The sequence below is a fragment of the Micropterus dolomieu genome, linkage group LG09 (genome assembly GCF_021292245.1).
Source record: "Micropterus dolomieu isolate WLL.071019.BEF.003 ecotype Adirondacks linkage group LG09, ASM2129224v1, whole genome shotgun sequence".
Lineage (NCBI taxonomy): Eukaryota > Metazoa > Chordata > Actinopteri > Centrarchiformes > Centrarchidae > Micropterus > Micropterus dolomieu.
The window spans coordinates 24677188-24692748 of record NC_060158.1 but is presented as its reverse complement, the minus strand read 5'-3'; the positions used below and the strand labels follow the sequence as shown (position 1 = coordinate 24692748).

The 15561-nt window shown below is 38.8% G+C and overlaps 1 protein-coding gene across 1 annotated transcript in view; it reads right to left on the bottom strand.

The window, feature by feature from the left end:
• Positions 1-1710: 1710 nt before the first annotated feature.
• LOC123976171 (CMP-N-acetylneuraminate-beta-galactosamide-alpha-2,3-sialyltransferase 1-like) overlaps positions 1711-15561 on the bottom strand; it is a 58080-nt gene continuing 44229 nt past the window's right edge. The window contains exon 9 of the mRNA XM_046058085.1: positions 1711-2175. Coding sequence (XP_045914041.1) covers positions 2002-2175 — 174 coding nt within the window. The 3' untranslated portion in view covers positions 1711-2001. The remainder of the gene's footprint in view (positions 2176-15561) is intronic.

The following is a 15561-nucleotide window of genomic DNA, read 5'->3' as shown; positions in this document are numbered from 1 at the left end:
TGATTCATGATGTGCTCTTGCATTCAAAACACATCCTTTGAGCCATGATTTTGATATGACCAAGTGATCCCTCATGATGGAACAGATCAAAGACTCAATTTTCTGCTTGTCTGATATTTCAATGTCAGAACTATTTGCTGGGAAAGTTTGTTTCAACGGTCTTGCAGGCTGACCACCCACTGGAATAACTATGTGCCCACACTGATGTTTGCTGCAGAGGACCAGATAAATCCTGGCATCTTCTTACTGGGATTTGTATCATAATCCTCCCCATATTTACACACTTCCACAAAGTGAATTTCAACCCAGGCAATACCACAAACCCTAGTCTTACATCTTCTGCTTGCGATTGCTCTATTATTGACCTTTAACCCTCACTGAGGGCAATAGTCATGAGGTTAAGGAACTAGCTGATGCAGTAGCTTTTCTCCAGGGGCTCAGCTCCAACAAAAACTCTCTTCTTTATACAGCAGCAGGATGGAAAACTTGCACTGGTCTATTATGAATTGAAACAGCCAAAGGAGATGTTTATGTGTAGAGGAGTTATTCTTACATCATTAATTTCAGTTTTTGATCTTTTTTTCACAGCAACTTTGAAATATGCCTTTTCTTTTTCAAATTGAACAGTGGCTTTAAATACAAAGCATTAACTCATTGACTTGTCAGGCGCTAGCTTCTATTCCATATGTTAATATTTTTGCGGAAGATATTTATCCTGTAACATATAGAAATGTGAGACAGGAGCTAGCCTCTCTAACTTTAGCTAAACAGTGGCCACTATGACCACAAGTGGCAATAACAGTAAATGTGTACGAAATGTGGCCATAACAGTAGCACAAGTAGAGAAGTGTCATATACAGTGTTTGGCAAGTTACTCTAAAAATATAATCAGTTACATATTTCATATTAACCAAGTACCATATTAAACAGTTAAACTAATTAGTTCCATAACTTTCTAAATTACTTTGGACTTAAAAATCACAGTAAATGTTGTCCAGCATCAACCAAAGTTGGCAAAAACAGGCACACATGTGCAGCATGCAATGTGGGTTTCTTTTGGGTGGCGGAAGGCACAACACTCCAGAGGTTTCCAGCCTTGTTCTCAGAGGACTATGTCTGAAGTGTGGTTGTATTTTTGGTCGTCCAATTTGTCGTAAAAGCGTTCCAACGTGAGAACGCTAAAGATGTCTAAGTCTAAGACTCTGTATTTATGTCAATTATTGGGCTCATGCAATTATCCTCATCAAGAGTCATTTGTATTTATGTAAGTTGTGCATGGGGGTCATTGTATATACTTTAACATGGTAAAAATAAAAGCATTAATTTTTGTCACTTTAATTGTGATATGAAATTTCCATACGGTTTTCTATTTCCACACATGACATACCTGTGTGGAAATAGAAAACATTATGGTTTAACAAGCACTAAGTGCATGCAGCACATAGTGAAGCTTCTCAGTTTGCTCACACTCCAACTCTGAACAAAACTCCTGAATGTAAGATTAACAGTGGCTATCCGCCTTCCTATACCTCCAGGCACCACGCTAAACTAGGGCCTGGAGCTGACTCAGTGATGTCACTAACACAGCAACATCAGTCTAAAGTTTGTTAACATTAGCTACCATTGGCCACTAATAATCTCCGGGTCATACCAGATCAAGTAAGATGTAGCCGAAAAACCTCTGAATATCTTGAATTGAGCAGGAATGCATTTTGCTTTTGAATTAAAGTTTTTATTCATTTCTTCTTTCAAATGTTACTTTGTCTTGACTTAATTGAGAGCTAATGCACTTCTTTAAGTGATAAATGTCATGTCTGCCTGACAATTAACTGTCAATGGCAGTCTGGGTTTTTCCTGTCATGAACCGGAGCTTGCAATATCTATTACCTCTGTCCTCTTCAACCTTTGAGGAATGATGGCCCATGTTTCTGTGTGAAAGGACATGGCTCCAGCATCAGGCGGCACATCCCTCTCTGTCTCTGCGGGGCCTGGTGGGAGCTCTTAGGTGACAGCGTCACTCGAGCTGAGGTTGAGGGCTTCCTCCAGCCGGCTGCTTGGCTGCCTGCCTGCCCCTCTTCCTCCGAGCTCAATGGACATTGATCCCCCAGCAGCGACACTATGTCCCAGGGAAGAGTAAGTAGATACACCTCGTTGCCTCCAACAATCATTGTGCCCCTGTAGGGACAGGTCGCGGTAAATTAATAGTGTGCTTGCAGCGACTAGATATTGTTAATGTATTTGCTATTGATGGAGTGAGATAACATGAGTAGCTTCAGCCTTACTTAACACAAAACATAAATCCTCCAAGGCCATTGAGGAGGAGCGGTATGGGCAGTGAGTTATTCCAAGCTTTTAGCAAAGAAGAGCACAGACGCATAAATTTAAGCAATGGTAGGACAAGTTTAAATTATTGATCTTCACATGATTTCCACCATAAAACCAAAGACAAGTGTTGAATAAATACAATACTATTTTAGAAGACATTGTTTCACTTGGGATTTTTGCTTTCTTGACAATAAAACGGTAAAGTGACAAACACAATTTAGTGAAGAGGAGTGTGGAGGGGAGGGGGCAGGAAGCGCAGAGAGCAGTGAAAAGAACCAAATAGACCTTGTAATCCTCTTCTCAAAATCATCCATCTTCCATTTTACTGAATGGATAAAAAAGCTTGAAAGCAAAAGTGAATGCATGCTCATGTTTAAACATGTAGCATCACTGAGTGCTTTATTCATAGTCTACATAATGCTCAGGAGAGGTGGTGATAGTGCCCCTTTATTAGACTCTGTAAACACCTGTATAAAAGACCACCTTACACCTACAAGACATATTTTCATATTGCTGGTGAAAATAACAGTCATTCAGTTCATGAAAGGTTTACTTCACCTAAAACTTGGAGCATAATCCAGTTGATCCTTCATAAGAGCTGTCACAGTGCAACATACTGTGTACACTGTCTAAGCCCACTTTCAACATTTGGATTTGACAGGATTTGGTGTGCTGTAACATGACTTGTAAGACAGATCTAATTTAAACTTGCTTTCAGGCGAAAGAAAGAGACCCACTTGCAGGTGCATCAATTCCCAAGTTTGCCCCAAAGCTGGATGCATAGCTTGAGGAAGCGTAGACATGCATGTGCCTGTGTATTCTACATTATTTTCACTGTGTGAAAAACATTGGGCTGTTTGGTAGCACCAAGATTTAAGTTAAGGATGGACAGCTAATGCTGGGAAGTTCCAATCATATTTTGCTTTGGAATGTACTGAGATAGAGTCCAGGCTATTAAATGTAGGCTATAAAACTTTCAGGGTTTGGGGAGTTTTCCATTTCCATCAGGTGTTGTGCATCTTTTAAACCACATGTATCTTTAGGTTACATTTAGTGGGCAACTTATATACTGTAGCTATGGAAGTGTAATTGTGCTGACTATACTTTATTTTTATTTATCAAAAATTCACAAAAATCTTGGCATGAGAATAGCAGAAATGAGAAATGAATAGAGACGTTTTAAAATATGCAAAACAATTACAAAGACTAACATGCACCCTGGGCTATAAAGTTTAACTATAAGCCAAACTGCAGAAGTGTATCTCACCAATATCCACAAGCAGCCAAGAATAATATCCACAGGTCTGCTGTCTGATACTGATGCATACACAAATCAGGGAAGCCCCGAAGACCCCAGGTCTACTTTGACATACAGGTAGCAGTTGAGCGTCTACAGGAAGTGTTGACATTTGTGGAGTCTGCAAGATACTGTGTGTGCAGTCTGCAAAATACTGAAACCCAAATTGCTCCTGAAGCCATATTTTTGGCGAATGTGACTTGTAGTGTAGAGCGCATTGAGTGGTCAGAAGATTAGAAAGGCACTATACAAGTACAGTCCATTTGACGGCATATGTACAGGCATTCAAGTCCAATCGAACATGCACTAGACCTACATTTACATTTATTCATATAGCTGACACTTTTTTTTATCCAAAGCAATTATAATTGCTATGTATGTCAGAGGTCGCACGCCCCTGGAGCAACTGAGGGTTAATTGTCTTGCTCAGGGATGTAAGATGGATGTCTCACAGTGGGGGCTTGAACCCCACTGTGGGGTCTTTCACATCAAAAGCATGTGTCTTATCCACTACACCATCACTACCTCCCAGAATACTAGAATTATCACCCACCTCTGCAGCTCCGCTCAGTTCTACAGAGCATTTTAGCATTAAAAACTTTTCTAACAAACTGTTGGTTTTACAGCACTCAGCTTCTGCGTTGATTCAGTGTTATGAGTCTCATCTGCCTTGTTTCCAGAGACAGCAGACAGCTGTTTTCAGTAAAAAAAGCTCTGATAAACCCACAGTATAGCCTACTACCTTCCCATCACCAAACAGCAGACAAAATCAGAAACTATGTAGTGAAGACAGTGGAGCATTGAGCAGCCTAGATATTTCCATTAGGAGTTGGTAAAATGCAAAACAGTGTTAAAAGGAGCGTGCCTCTCTCAATGGCTGGCCTTTAGCCTGGTAATATACAAATCTTGAGTAGGCATCGGAAGGTGAAGGTTTTGTCGTTGACTCTCAGTGAGAGGCTGTGCTATTTCCCAGAAGCAGTATGTACCGAACTTGAAAAAAGGCACAGTAGAGGAGATTAATATTTGCCAGCACTACCGGCAACCCACTGCGCTTCACAGAACACCTACATGAGGCCTTTGTGCACTATTACGTCTGCTCACAACGTCTGTAAGCGATTTTCTCTGGTCATATCGTAAGTGAATATATACTGTGGCTCTCTGTTCCCTGAATATCGCCTACCCCACCCCACTTGGAGGTTGGGGTAGGGCTGGGGTCGCCTACCCCACCCCTACCCCTAACTCACTTTCTTTGAAGAAGAGTGAAGGCGACACAAAGTGAAGGGAATGAATATCATGGCTGGTATGTATTTTAACCAATCAAATTCAATGACTAGAGCTATTATAGTATACAAAGCTCCCATAGTCCTTTGAGTGTGATTGTAGAACTCCATAGAGTACAACATTGTGTTCATGTCATGTTCACACTGTGGCCTGAAAATGCCATAATGGTCAGCATTGCAGGTTGACAATTGACCATATACTATACCACAAAAAGTAGATGTCAATGTTGTGGCCAAAAGGCATTCACGTCAGCTGAACTGGACACTTTGAATTGTCTGTAGGTATATTCTCTCTTTGTCTCTTTATGTGTGATAGACTGGTGGCTTTTCATTTGCATAACCTGCCATTTGCCCAGTGGATGTAGAGGATGGTTGAATGGCTTATTTATTTTTCAGACATCTTTTGAATAACGCTTAACTCTGAAAACATGGAAAACAATCAAGGAATATGCGTAGCCTAGCCAAACACGTTGGTTCTTTTTTCATTAACAAGAAGAAAATGTTTAAGGAGGCATTTGCGATTCTGGAGAAATACAAAACAATGACTAACACCATAATATAGAGTGAACAATGACACAGCCAGTAATGTTACTAACATTAGCTAAATTGAGTGTTAGCAAGCTTTCACTACAGTTGCTGCTGCAAAGCTAACATGTAGAGAGGATGAGATGGTCAACAACAGCATGTCTTGGCGAACTAGAAAGTTGAAGCTCAATGTCCGTGGGCAAGTAATTTAACGTTACACACAAATGATGGCTGGAAGTGTTGTGTGGCTCTGTCTGAATTTGTTTCCCATTTACAGAGAGTGTACATACACCAATTTTTTTTTAGTGCACACACTCTGAATGGACAGCTAACTGTTCAGTGAGGAAATATTAGCTGCACTGACAAAAGCTGTGTATTGGATTAAAATCACAAACCCCACCTTTAAGCATTATTTTTTTCACTGCCTTTTTAGATAAGACAATATAATACGAGAAGCACATATACAAACATTGAGTAACCTCCCACCCAACCCAAAAAATAAATGGTTGTTGCCAAGATATTTTTAGCATTGAGCCATTGCAAGATGCAGAAACACAATGTACTGTATCCCTAGTATATTATTTTACTTGATAATGTAAAACTACAGGTATTTTTTACTGGACATCAACTTAAAGCCAAGAAAAGTAAATAAGTTGCCCAATCTTACTGAGGAAACAAACATTCCAGCCTTGGTATTAAACATGAAACTCATGAAAACCAGGAATTGTGAAATTGACACAAGACTGTGCCATGGAGAAAATGAGGAGCATTCTCAAAGCAGGACGGGTCTTACAGGCCTTTCAGAAAGACCGCAACTACTGCAACGCTGCGCTATGACATCCATCATTTTCAATGGCTTGCGCCACGCCAGGGCAGTTTGTTGCTGCTTCAAGCAAAGCGCACCGCTTGGCAAGCAAAGCGCACGCCACGGTCAAAGTTCAAAATAGCTGAATGTCAGCTGTTTTGCGCGAACCCAGCAGCTGCGCAAATTGCTTCCTATGTGAAAGGGCCTTTAGACGGAACCACTAATCTCAAAACTGACAAGACCTCAAAGCGGAAGAAACAAGGTACTGTACATGAGTTTAATGTGGCTGCCTAAAGGCCTGGTCACACCAGAAAGTGGTGCAGCCGGATTTATCCATGTGTCTTTGAGTAATATTTGTTTCTTGGCTTGGTGATGTAGCCTATTGACTATAATTGCAGTAGTGTGTGGATTAGTCCTGAAAAATGCATGTTTTGGCAATTAGGTGGAGCATGGTGAATTTGAGGTAGAGGGAGCAAGCAGCAACCACCCCAACAAAGTGTTCAAGCTTGAGAGACCTGTCAATCAAGCACATATCTCCCCAAACAAACATTTTTTTAAAACTCAGATAGCATCAGTAACTTCCAGCCTCCCAATAAAACCATTCAGACACACATTTCAATTGGGAACTTTAAAACCACTGAGAGCTTGTATTGATCGTTGTATATCTCACTACACAAAAACACTTTTAAAAACATGTAGGAACATATGTTGTTGAAATCACCCCACGTACACATATTGTTTGGTTAGTAAATCTTTGTGATCAGATCAAGGTACTGGATGAAATCTGCAAATGTCTGTTTTATTTATTTAAACATTTATTAAACATGTATTGTATATTATATATTTATTTTATTTTATGCTGACCATTAGTTTATGTATACATAAATGTATGTATTTCCTGTTGTATTCTCAATCACTTGCTTAGGCTAGTATATTACCTTGAATAAGTCAATGAACCTTTTATTTACTTTACATTTTTTGTATTCACTGGAGCAAAAGCTGCTAATTTTAAAAATACTCTTTATTTTTTTTAATGTTTACTTCTAAATACTCTGCTCTTACTTTACCACAAAGTACATGACAAACAACTTATTTCATCATGTCATTTAAGAATTAAGCTGACACAAAATGTTGATCAGTTGTGTAGGGTTCAATGAAACATATGTGAAAAGAAACAAAAGCACGAGTAATTAGCATGAATTGCACCTTTTATCAGTACAGCATCTGGTTAAATTACTCCACAGAGTATAACATGTTTTGCATATCTGGCTGTGAGCACATGAGAACACACCTCTTTAGCAGAGCTGTTGCTTATGAATCTGTTCACACCTCGCAAAAAGCTCTACAAGGAGAAAATGTTCCACTCCACTGCACAGAGAAATCAGTCTCTCTCATAATAGCTCTGGGCAATTTCAGACCACACAGAATGACAAGGGAATCAATTTTCCTGGTTAGGTTATAGATGGATTTTCTTCCCCCGGTCTTTTCATAAGAAATAACTTAGATATGTTACATGAATTATTAAGAAACCTTCAGCAGTGTTACATATTGAGAGCTTTACCACTTTTCTGAAACATAATGAATATTGTTATTATTATACATTCAGAGATAATTTGAGAAATTTGCATTTGCTGATCTTGCTTTACATTTTGGACCAAAAATTGGGTACTTAAAATAATCTAGCAACACATTCATGTGCACTGAATATTAAATAGTGAATAAATGTCCTGTAATCCATCACAGAAGTTCACAGTTAATTTGGTTTCACTGAATAATGACGAGATGGTGAGTAGATGAATCCAGTCTGACCTCATGTGGCCGATACTGTAAATGGCACTTAGTACAAAACAGTACAACATAGTTCATATAAGGGCTTGATGCTTTGCTTATTTCTCTGATAATGTCAGAAGGTTCCATTTCCCCCAGCCATCAGTCTCTATTCTTTGTCAGTATGCGCTTGAGCAAGGCACTTAACCACTACAACTACTGAAAAGCTCCGAATAATGCCCGCTTATTATGAAGTAATGTGCACTGTGTGTTACAGGACACATACAAGGGTAAAGAAGAGAGTCAAACGGTCTAAACGGATCACTCTGATGTGATACACATGAGATGTTAAAGTCATTAATTAGGCCAATGAATGCACTACTTATCAAACATGTCAACAAACTTGTCATCATTTAACACAGGGGTGGGATAAAATCCCATACCTTAAAACATGAAGGAAACAGCCATAAGCAAAGGCACACCAGCTGATGAGTGCTCAAAGCTACAAGGTATTTGCCCGATTTCACCCAGGTGACACGTCAGAGTGATGTTAATTTTTAGTGACTGGCAGCTGGTTATTGACAGACCACATAACTGGTTTGGACTTAACACTTCCCACAAGCGCTGACTGAACCACACAGAGGTACTGGAAGCTAAAGCAGAGCTGAGGCCAGCATTCTGGTCAGATATACATCACTGTGTACCTTCAAAACAAACTACGACTACCCTTGAGCCTTCATGTCTCACATAATGATGAGATTTTGAATTGATTGAATGATCTTGTGCAATTAATTATCAAAAGTGGCATTCATTAGTGTCCTTTTAATTGTTGATTAATCAACAGATAAGACCTAACTTTCATTCATAGATAATGATATATAAGTAGCCTACCGGAATAGACAAAATAACAAAAGTGTCAAAAGTGCAATTTTAAAAATGATAAAGATAAAATAGATATCTTTATTGCCATTGTAACAGTACAACAAAATTAAGTGCAGTCCTTATTCAGCGCAAGACGGGGTTATAAAATATAAAATATAAAAACACATAACACAAACAGACCTACTCACACATTCATTCAGAAATATTGCACATGCCCTTAGTAAAGTAAAGTGACAGTGTAAACTGCATTTGTGAAGTATTTTTTGACAGTATTTAATGCAATCATTATTGCATAATGATTGCTGTGGAACAGAAACTGTTTTTTGTCAGCTTGTTCTTGTTTTGAGATTCCTGGATAGTCTGCCTGATGGCAGCAGTTTAAACAGTCGGTGTCCAGGGTGTCTGCACTATGCTTTCTGCTTTCCTCGGGCATCATGAACTGTGTAATTCTTCCAGAGAGGGAAGAGGGCAGGCCACGATTTCCAAAGATGATATAAACAATCTAACAGTGTATAAAATAGTTAAAAATAGCTCCACCTCATTACATTTATATACATATATATATATATATATACACACACACACTAACATAAGTTCTTTTTCTGCATGAGTAGGCCTACTAATACTTTTATGTTGCTATTTAAAAAACATTTCGAATGCAAAACCTGTACTTGGAACTCTGTGTTACATTTCTACTTTTACTTCGCTTTGTAAAGCATCTCAATGTTTCTTCCACCACTGTTAATTGTAACCTGGTTCCACTGGGCCTAGAGAAGTGTAATAACTTGTTTGGTCTCTTTGGTAGATGCATTAAGCTGCCATAGCTTTGTATTTGCTTGCCTCTGCTCAGCATTTAAACTGCATTCAGTGTAAGATGCTGTTTATGACAGCGTGATGTCAAGTGTAAAATGTAAATGCAATTATTCCCCGTCTGTCCAAGCCCGGTAGGCGGGGCTCTGTTGCCATGACAATGACGTCAATGTTGGTGTCGAGTAACCAAAGGTCAAAATAAAGACAAGTGAATGAAAACGGAAGGAAACTTAAGAGGCTCCTCAGAACAGGAAAGAACATGATCAAATCAAGTCAAACTTCAAGCTAATCATTGCAGTGCGTGTCGACCTAATGTTGCCTGGGGATTACCGTTTTATTCGCCGGTAAGGAAACGTCAGACAGCAGAAGGTTAGGGTCACATACAAGCTAACAGAAGCTAGCTAGAAAGTCAGCGAGCTAGCTAGCCTTGGTCGTTGGCTAACAGGAGCTAGTGCTAACAGCATACCATAGTACAATGTTTGCTTTGGCAGGCTGCCTCACAAGACAAAGTTACTTCAAGCGGTTCGCTAGCGATAGCAATTTACTTACGACAATTGAAGCCTGTTACTAAAGACTATCTTACTATTTAAGTTCGCTTTTTCAGTGTTGCAGTCAGTCAGGATAGGACACAGTAGCTGGCCTTGTACCAGTCAATGTATCCTAGCTGTCTAACTTCGTTACAGTACAGTTATGCTGCAACACTCTGTCTCATAACTATGAATCTAACCGTAGTGTTGTCATTTACCCATACTGCAAATTAATAAGACATAGCAAGCTAGCTTGTTAATCTTTGCTAAGCAGTACAGTGAGTGTAGATCAACAAAGTTATTTTAATTGACTTATAATTTATAGAAGCACATAGCAGCTGCTCATAAATCATTGAACTAAATAGATGTTTGGCAGTGAGCTTGCAGTTGTATATCTTTGTGATTGTTATTGAAAGTCGTCCTCAGTGTCAGTTTTGTTACCCAGTATTACTTGTACAGTATAATGGAAATGAGGTCAGGCTAATATGTCTTCTTCTGTATTATTTAGGGAAATACCAGACTGCAGAAAACAAGGCCTTTGACACTGGAATCTGGATTCACTACGGAGAACATGTACAGTGGCAGTCACTATGTTATTCTGGTCAGATGGCCATTTTCCATACCGTTTCCAGCCTACACATGCAAGTAGAAGCCCACAGAAGCTAGCATGCTTGCTGGGGATCTTGACATCTCGAAAAGATGAGGGAAGATCTTCAAATTTTGAGTCCTGTTCCTAATTTCTAGATTTTGCAATACTTGTGAATATTGTGACTTTTATCTCTGGGAGTGTACATTATCGTCTCAGTCTGAATTTACAAACAAACAAGGTAGTTTAGGGCTGTAAACATCCCCGACTGGAAGCTGTCTATCTGCAGAGCTTTCAGTCTGATGTTTGCTGCTTCCGACTACCTCCAGCTCCACAGAAAAGGAAGACCTAGGTAACTGAGCTGTGTCCATTTATATAAAATCCAAACTTAATACTTATTACTAAAATGTACTATTTAGGCCCTGGACTGTAGATACTGTTCAAACCATAACTTTGTGTTCCAGTGGCCTATATCCTCAATATCAGTTGTTCCGACTCCGTTCATGTAAACATCCTACACTCAGCTGTAATCAGTTGCCACAGAGGCTGAGAGAAGGTTGTTTACTTGAACTGGCTGGAAGTGACACCGACTTAAAGCGAGCAGAGCAAAGGACATCCACATCAAGGTCATATAACACAGGTTTACCAAGTCAATTAGTCGATTAAAATAAAAATATAACTTTTACATGCAGTTAAGTAAAAATAACAAACATGTTAGTCACAACCTTACAAATTTATATGTGTAATTTTCTGCATTTCATTCCACTGTAAATTGAAATGTTTTGGCATTTATTATTATTTGAAGACGTGGTCTTGAGCTTTGAGAAGATTCACAGGCACTTAGCATTGTTTGACATTTCACATGCTAAAAGATTAATTTATTTTAGTAATTAAATTAATTGAAATCATTTGCTGCACCCTAATAAACAGTTAAATGATAATGAAGTAATCAATCTATGGTATAAACACTCCTATCAAACACGCTCCTCTCAATGTTAAGTGGTTGGACATTACGATGTGTGGATGATATGGAACCATCATTTAATAAAACATTTAAGGCCTCAGGTTGTCAGTACAAGTAAAGAACAGCATAGGAGAAAAGATAAAACATCATAGGAGGTGTGTTTCACTGGATGGGCTGCACTTCAGTTCCAACATTTCCTGTTCCTGCTTTCATGTTGACCTCTTAAATAAAGCTATAAATAGAGGCCCTGCTAGGGCCTAACAGAGCAGTCTCATTTCAGGCTTCAGCCATAAATCAGCAAGGGTAGTTAGTGAGAAAAATAATGACATGATAAAATCATAACATATCCGATTTTCTAAAATATCTTTCTGACTTTTGAAGTACTAATGAGCAACTGACAATTTGTGAATAAGTGAATTCATAACATCTTTTGATTAAATGGGAAAGTTAAGATTTTTGTGTGATTGAATGCAAACAAAATATCTGTAGGTGACAATATGAGAGTGAAAAAAGTAGTGAACAGTTTTTGGGACCCAAACTAATTAATTATGTTTTTACAAACATACTTAAAGCTTTATTTTTTTTACATGTTGCATCATAAAATTTCAGTGTGTTTTTCCCAAGTAAGATATGTGAAGCTATCAAGTTGAAGATTTGACTTTCAGTGTGCAGTCTGCAGTGTGTACTGTATATGCGCCACTAGATGTCAGACTTGTGCTTGTATTTGATCAGCAGTGCGCTTCATACAGAGACTGGCAAAACTCAATCTCATTCAAAGATGATTGATGGGCAAAGTGGACATGAGCATGGGTGAGATATACAGAGGTAAGGTAAAAACACTTATATATTTCAGCTATATTGTAACAAACACTGGCTTTCAGCTTTCAGTGACAGTAAAGGCTTAGAGAAGCTCAGACAGCTTGACCACTGTAATCTTTACTGTCACACAGTCTTTGTCAATAAAAACAATAAAAGTTTCTGTTTCTTGGTAGTTGGTAGTGAAAAGATTGGTGGCTTTTCAGTTAGGCAGTGCAAAATGCTCAAGAATTACCAATACATCCATTCTATACCCTAGTTATCATTTGTTAAAAGCCCAGTAATCTATTTATGTATATTAAAACCTACAAATAAGCAACTGAGGTAACTGAATTTTTTTGTGAAAAAAACATGTCATTATTCAAAGCAGATGATTTCTATAAATAATATGCCTATATTTACAAGCATCAACGGCGTGAGCTTGAAACAGATGATCTTGTCAGCTTCCGAATTCTTTTAAAGATGGCACATCACTTGCACCCCCACATGCATCAAGGCATATCATTTATTAAGAATAAATGCGCTTGTAATGCAATTGTTTGCCAGTATAAAAATTTCTTGCGTATAATCGTATTCATACAAAAAAAATAAATTTGGTTTAATAAACTCTTAAATTCAATGTATGAGTGTTTCTTGAATGAATGATTCTTCTTATGTCATATCAATAAAAAAAACATTTTCTCCTAATTTGAAAGGCAAAATAATTTTTTTTAAAGTCAACTACAGTAAAAGTACAAGTACAGTAATTAATTGATTCATTTGTTTATTTAAACGTCCTGCACCATATGGTGCCCAGCCCATATGGGCTAACAAGAAACCAGACAACAAAAAACAGGTTAAATTTCCATGACAGAAATGTCTTGTTATGATGGAGACAGTGATCTCTTACTTAGTTGTCAAACGCTTCTATAAGTTTTGCTAAGACAAAAATCTCATTCAAGAGCAAAGTCATTAGTTACCTGTCCTAACTCCAGAGAGCATAAGCTCCGCCCTCTTAGAGCGGTCACTTTTGGGTTTATCCCCATTCGCATGTGCAGTTTTCATTTGCTCCCATGGGCTCTGCATTGCCCCCCCCCCCCCCCCCCCCCCCCCCCCCCCCCCATCCATTCAATACACAGACTGGTCCGCTGTCAATGTGTTTGCGGGAGAGAGAGAGGGAGCAAGTGAGAGGAGGTGCTGAGCGAATATGTTCTGCAATCAAATACAAGTTTTCCCATCTTAAATAGTAAAAAAAAACAAAAATTATTATGTGGCGGTCAGCGCTGATAATGTGGTGGGCTGCCACAAATGAATTTATGGGAAACACTGTACTGGATATCACTCACCAAATTAGCCAGTAAACACAAACCCAGTAAAAAACAAACAGAACGGAAGTTGACTTCGGGCCGGGCGCATCACCTTGGCAACATGTCCAATGAAAGCGTCTATACCATTAGAATCTGGAGTTACAATTCAAAACTAATGTTCAGTTTCGCTGAAAAGGACACCATCTGTCCGTTTAACATGCTGTAGTAGAAGGGGCCCTCGCGCCCCTGGATTGTGTGGACAACTGGAGGGGGAAGTCCTGATCTCTCCAAGTGGGAGAAAAGCTGTAAAATGCTTAAAGGATGCTTTAGAGGAAAGTGGGTGGCCATGAAAAGCAGTTTCAGTTTTCCAGAAAAAGGTGCCTCCCTAAAGGGCTGGCGCTGCTTGAAGTATGTCTGGCCTTCAGCTCCTGGTCATAGACGTCCCTGCAATGTCTTTCTTAGACCAAAGTTCACTTCATTCAGGAGGCAATAACCCTCTTAACTTACTTCTAATTTGTCAATTGCTTTAATACAAGAAACGCCTCAAGCAGTGATTTTTACCAGTCCTTTAATCTGGGGCCTCATTTATAACCATTGCGTATGCACACAAAAAGGGCTTGAAATGCACATATGCCACTTTGCAGGCATAAATTGGGATTTATTCAAAAACACTTCACAAGGAAATGTGTGTATATTTAGTATATTTAAAATTTAAAGACATTATGAAAGCCCCCGCGACAAGAAGGAAAAACAATATATATTTTTTCAATGACTATATATATATATATATTTTTTTTTTTCAATGACTTTTCATAATGGACTTACAAGGAGCATTAATTAGTCCACATTGATTGATTCAAGGTGGTTAGAAAGTTATGTATTTTGTTTAGAATCAGTTGGTAAAGCAAGAAACATAGCTTTTATTATTCATGTGTACAAAAAACATAGTAGTTGGACCTTTTCGGACTGAAAATGGACTGAAACTCAACTCCCAAACCTACTGCCAGTCTCTGGGAAGATTCTTTCTTCAAGCAATGGTACAGGAAGAAGGCAGAACAATGCTCCATCACATGCATCCAAGTACCCCACTGCTTGGCTAGCCAGCAAAGGCCGCAAAGATGCCCTCCTTTCCTCACCTGACTTGAATCCAGTTGAGAACTTCTCAAAAGTGAGATTTACAGTCAGAGATACACCTCTTTGAACAGCGTTTGGGAGGCTGGTTGCCGCTTCAGTGAAAGATGATAGTGAACAGATCAAGAAACTGACAGACTCCACAGATAGGAGGATTATGGTTATTGAAAAGATGGCTGGCTGCATTGATTATTACATTTTAAAAATTTAAAATAACTTTTTAAATAAGTTTTCAGTCGAGACTCTGGAACAGACAACAGACCTCTGCCCGAGGATCTCAAGGTACGTGCTGGTGCGTATGGGACTAAAAGGTCAGAAATATAAAAAGGCGAGACGCCATGAAGAACTTTAAAAATTATCAATACAATTTCAAAGTCTATTCTAAAACATACTGGGAGCCAGTGTAATGAAGCTAAAATAGGACTAATGTGGTCATATTTCTTTGTTCTGGTTAAAAGCCTGGTAGCTGAGTTCTGGACAGTCTGGAGTCGATCAATAGATTTTTGGGTTAAACAGGTGAAAAGGCTGTTGCAATAATCCAGGCGTGATGAGATGAAGGC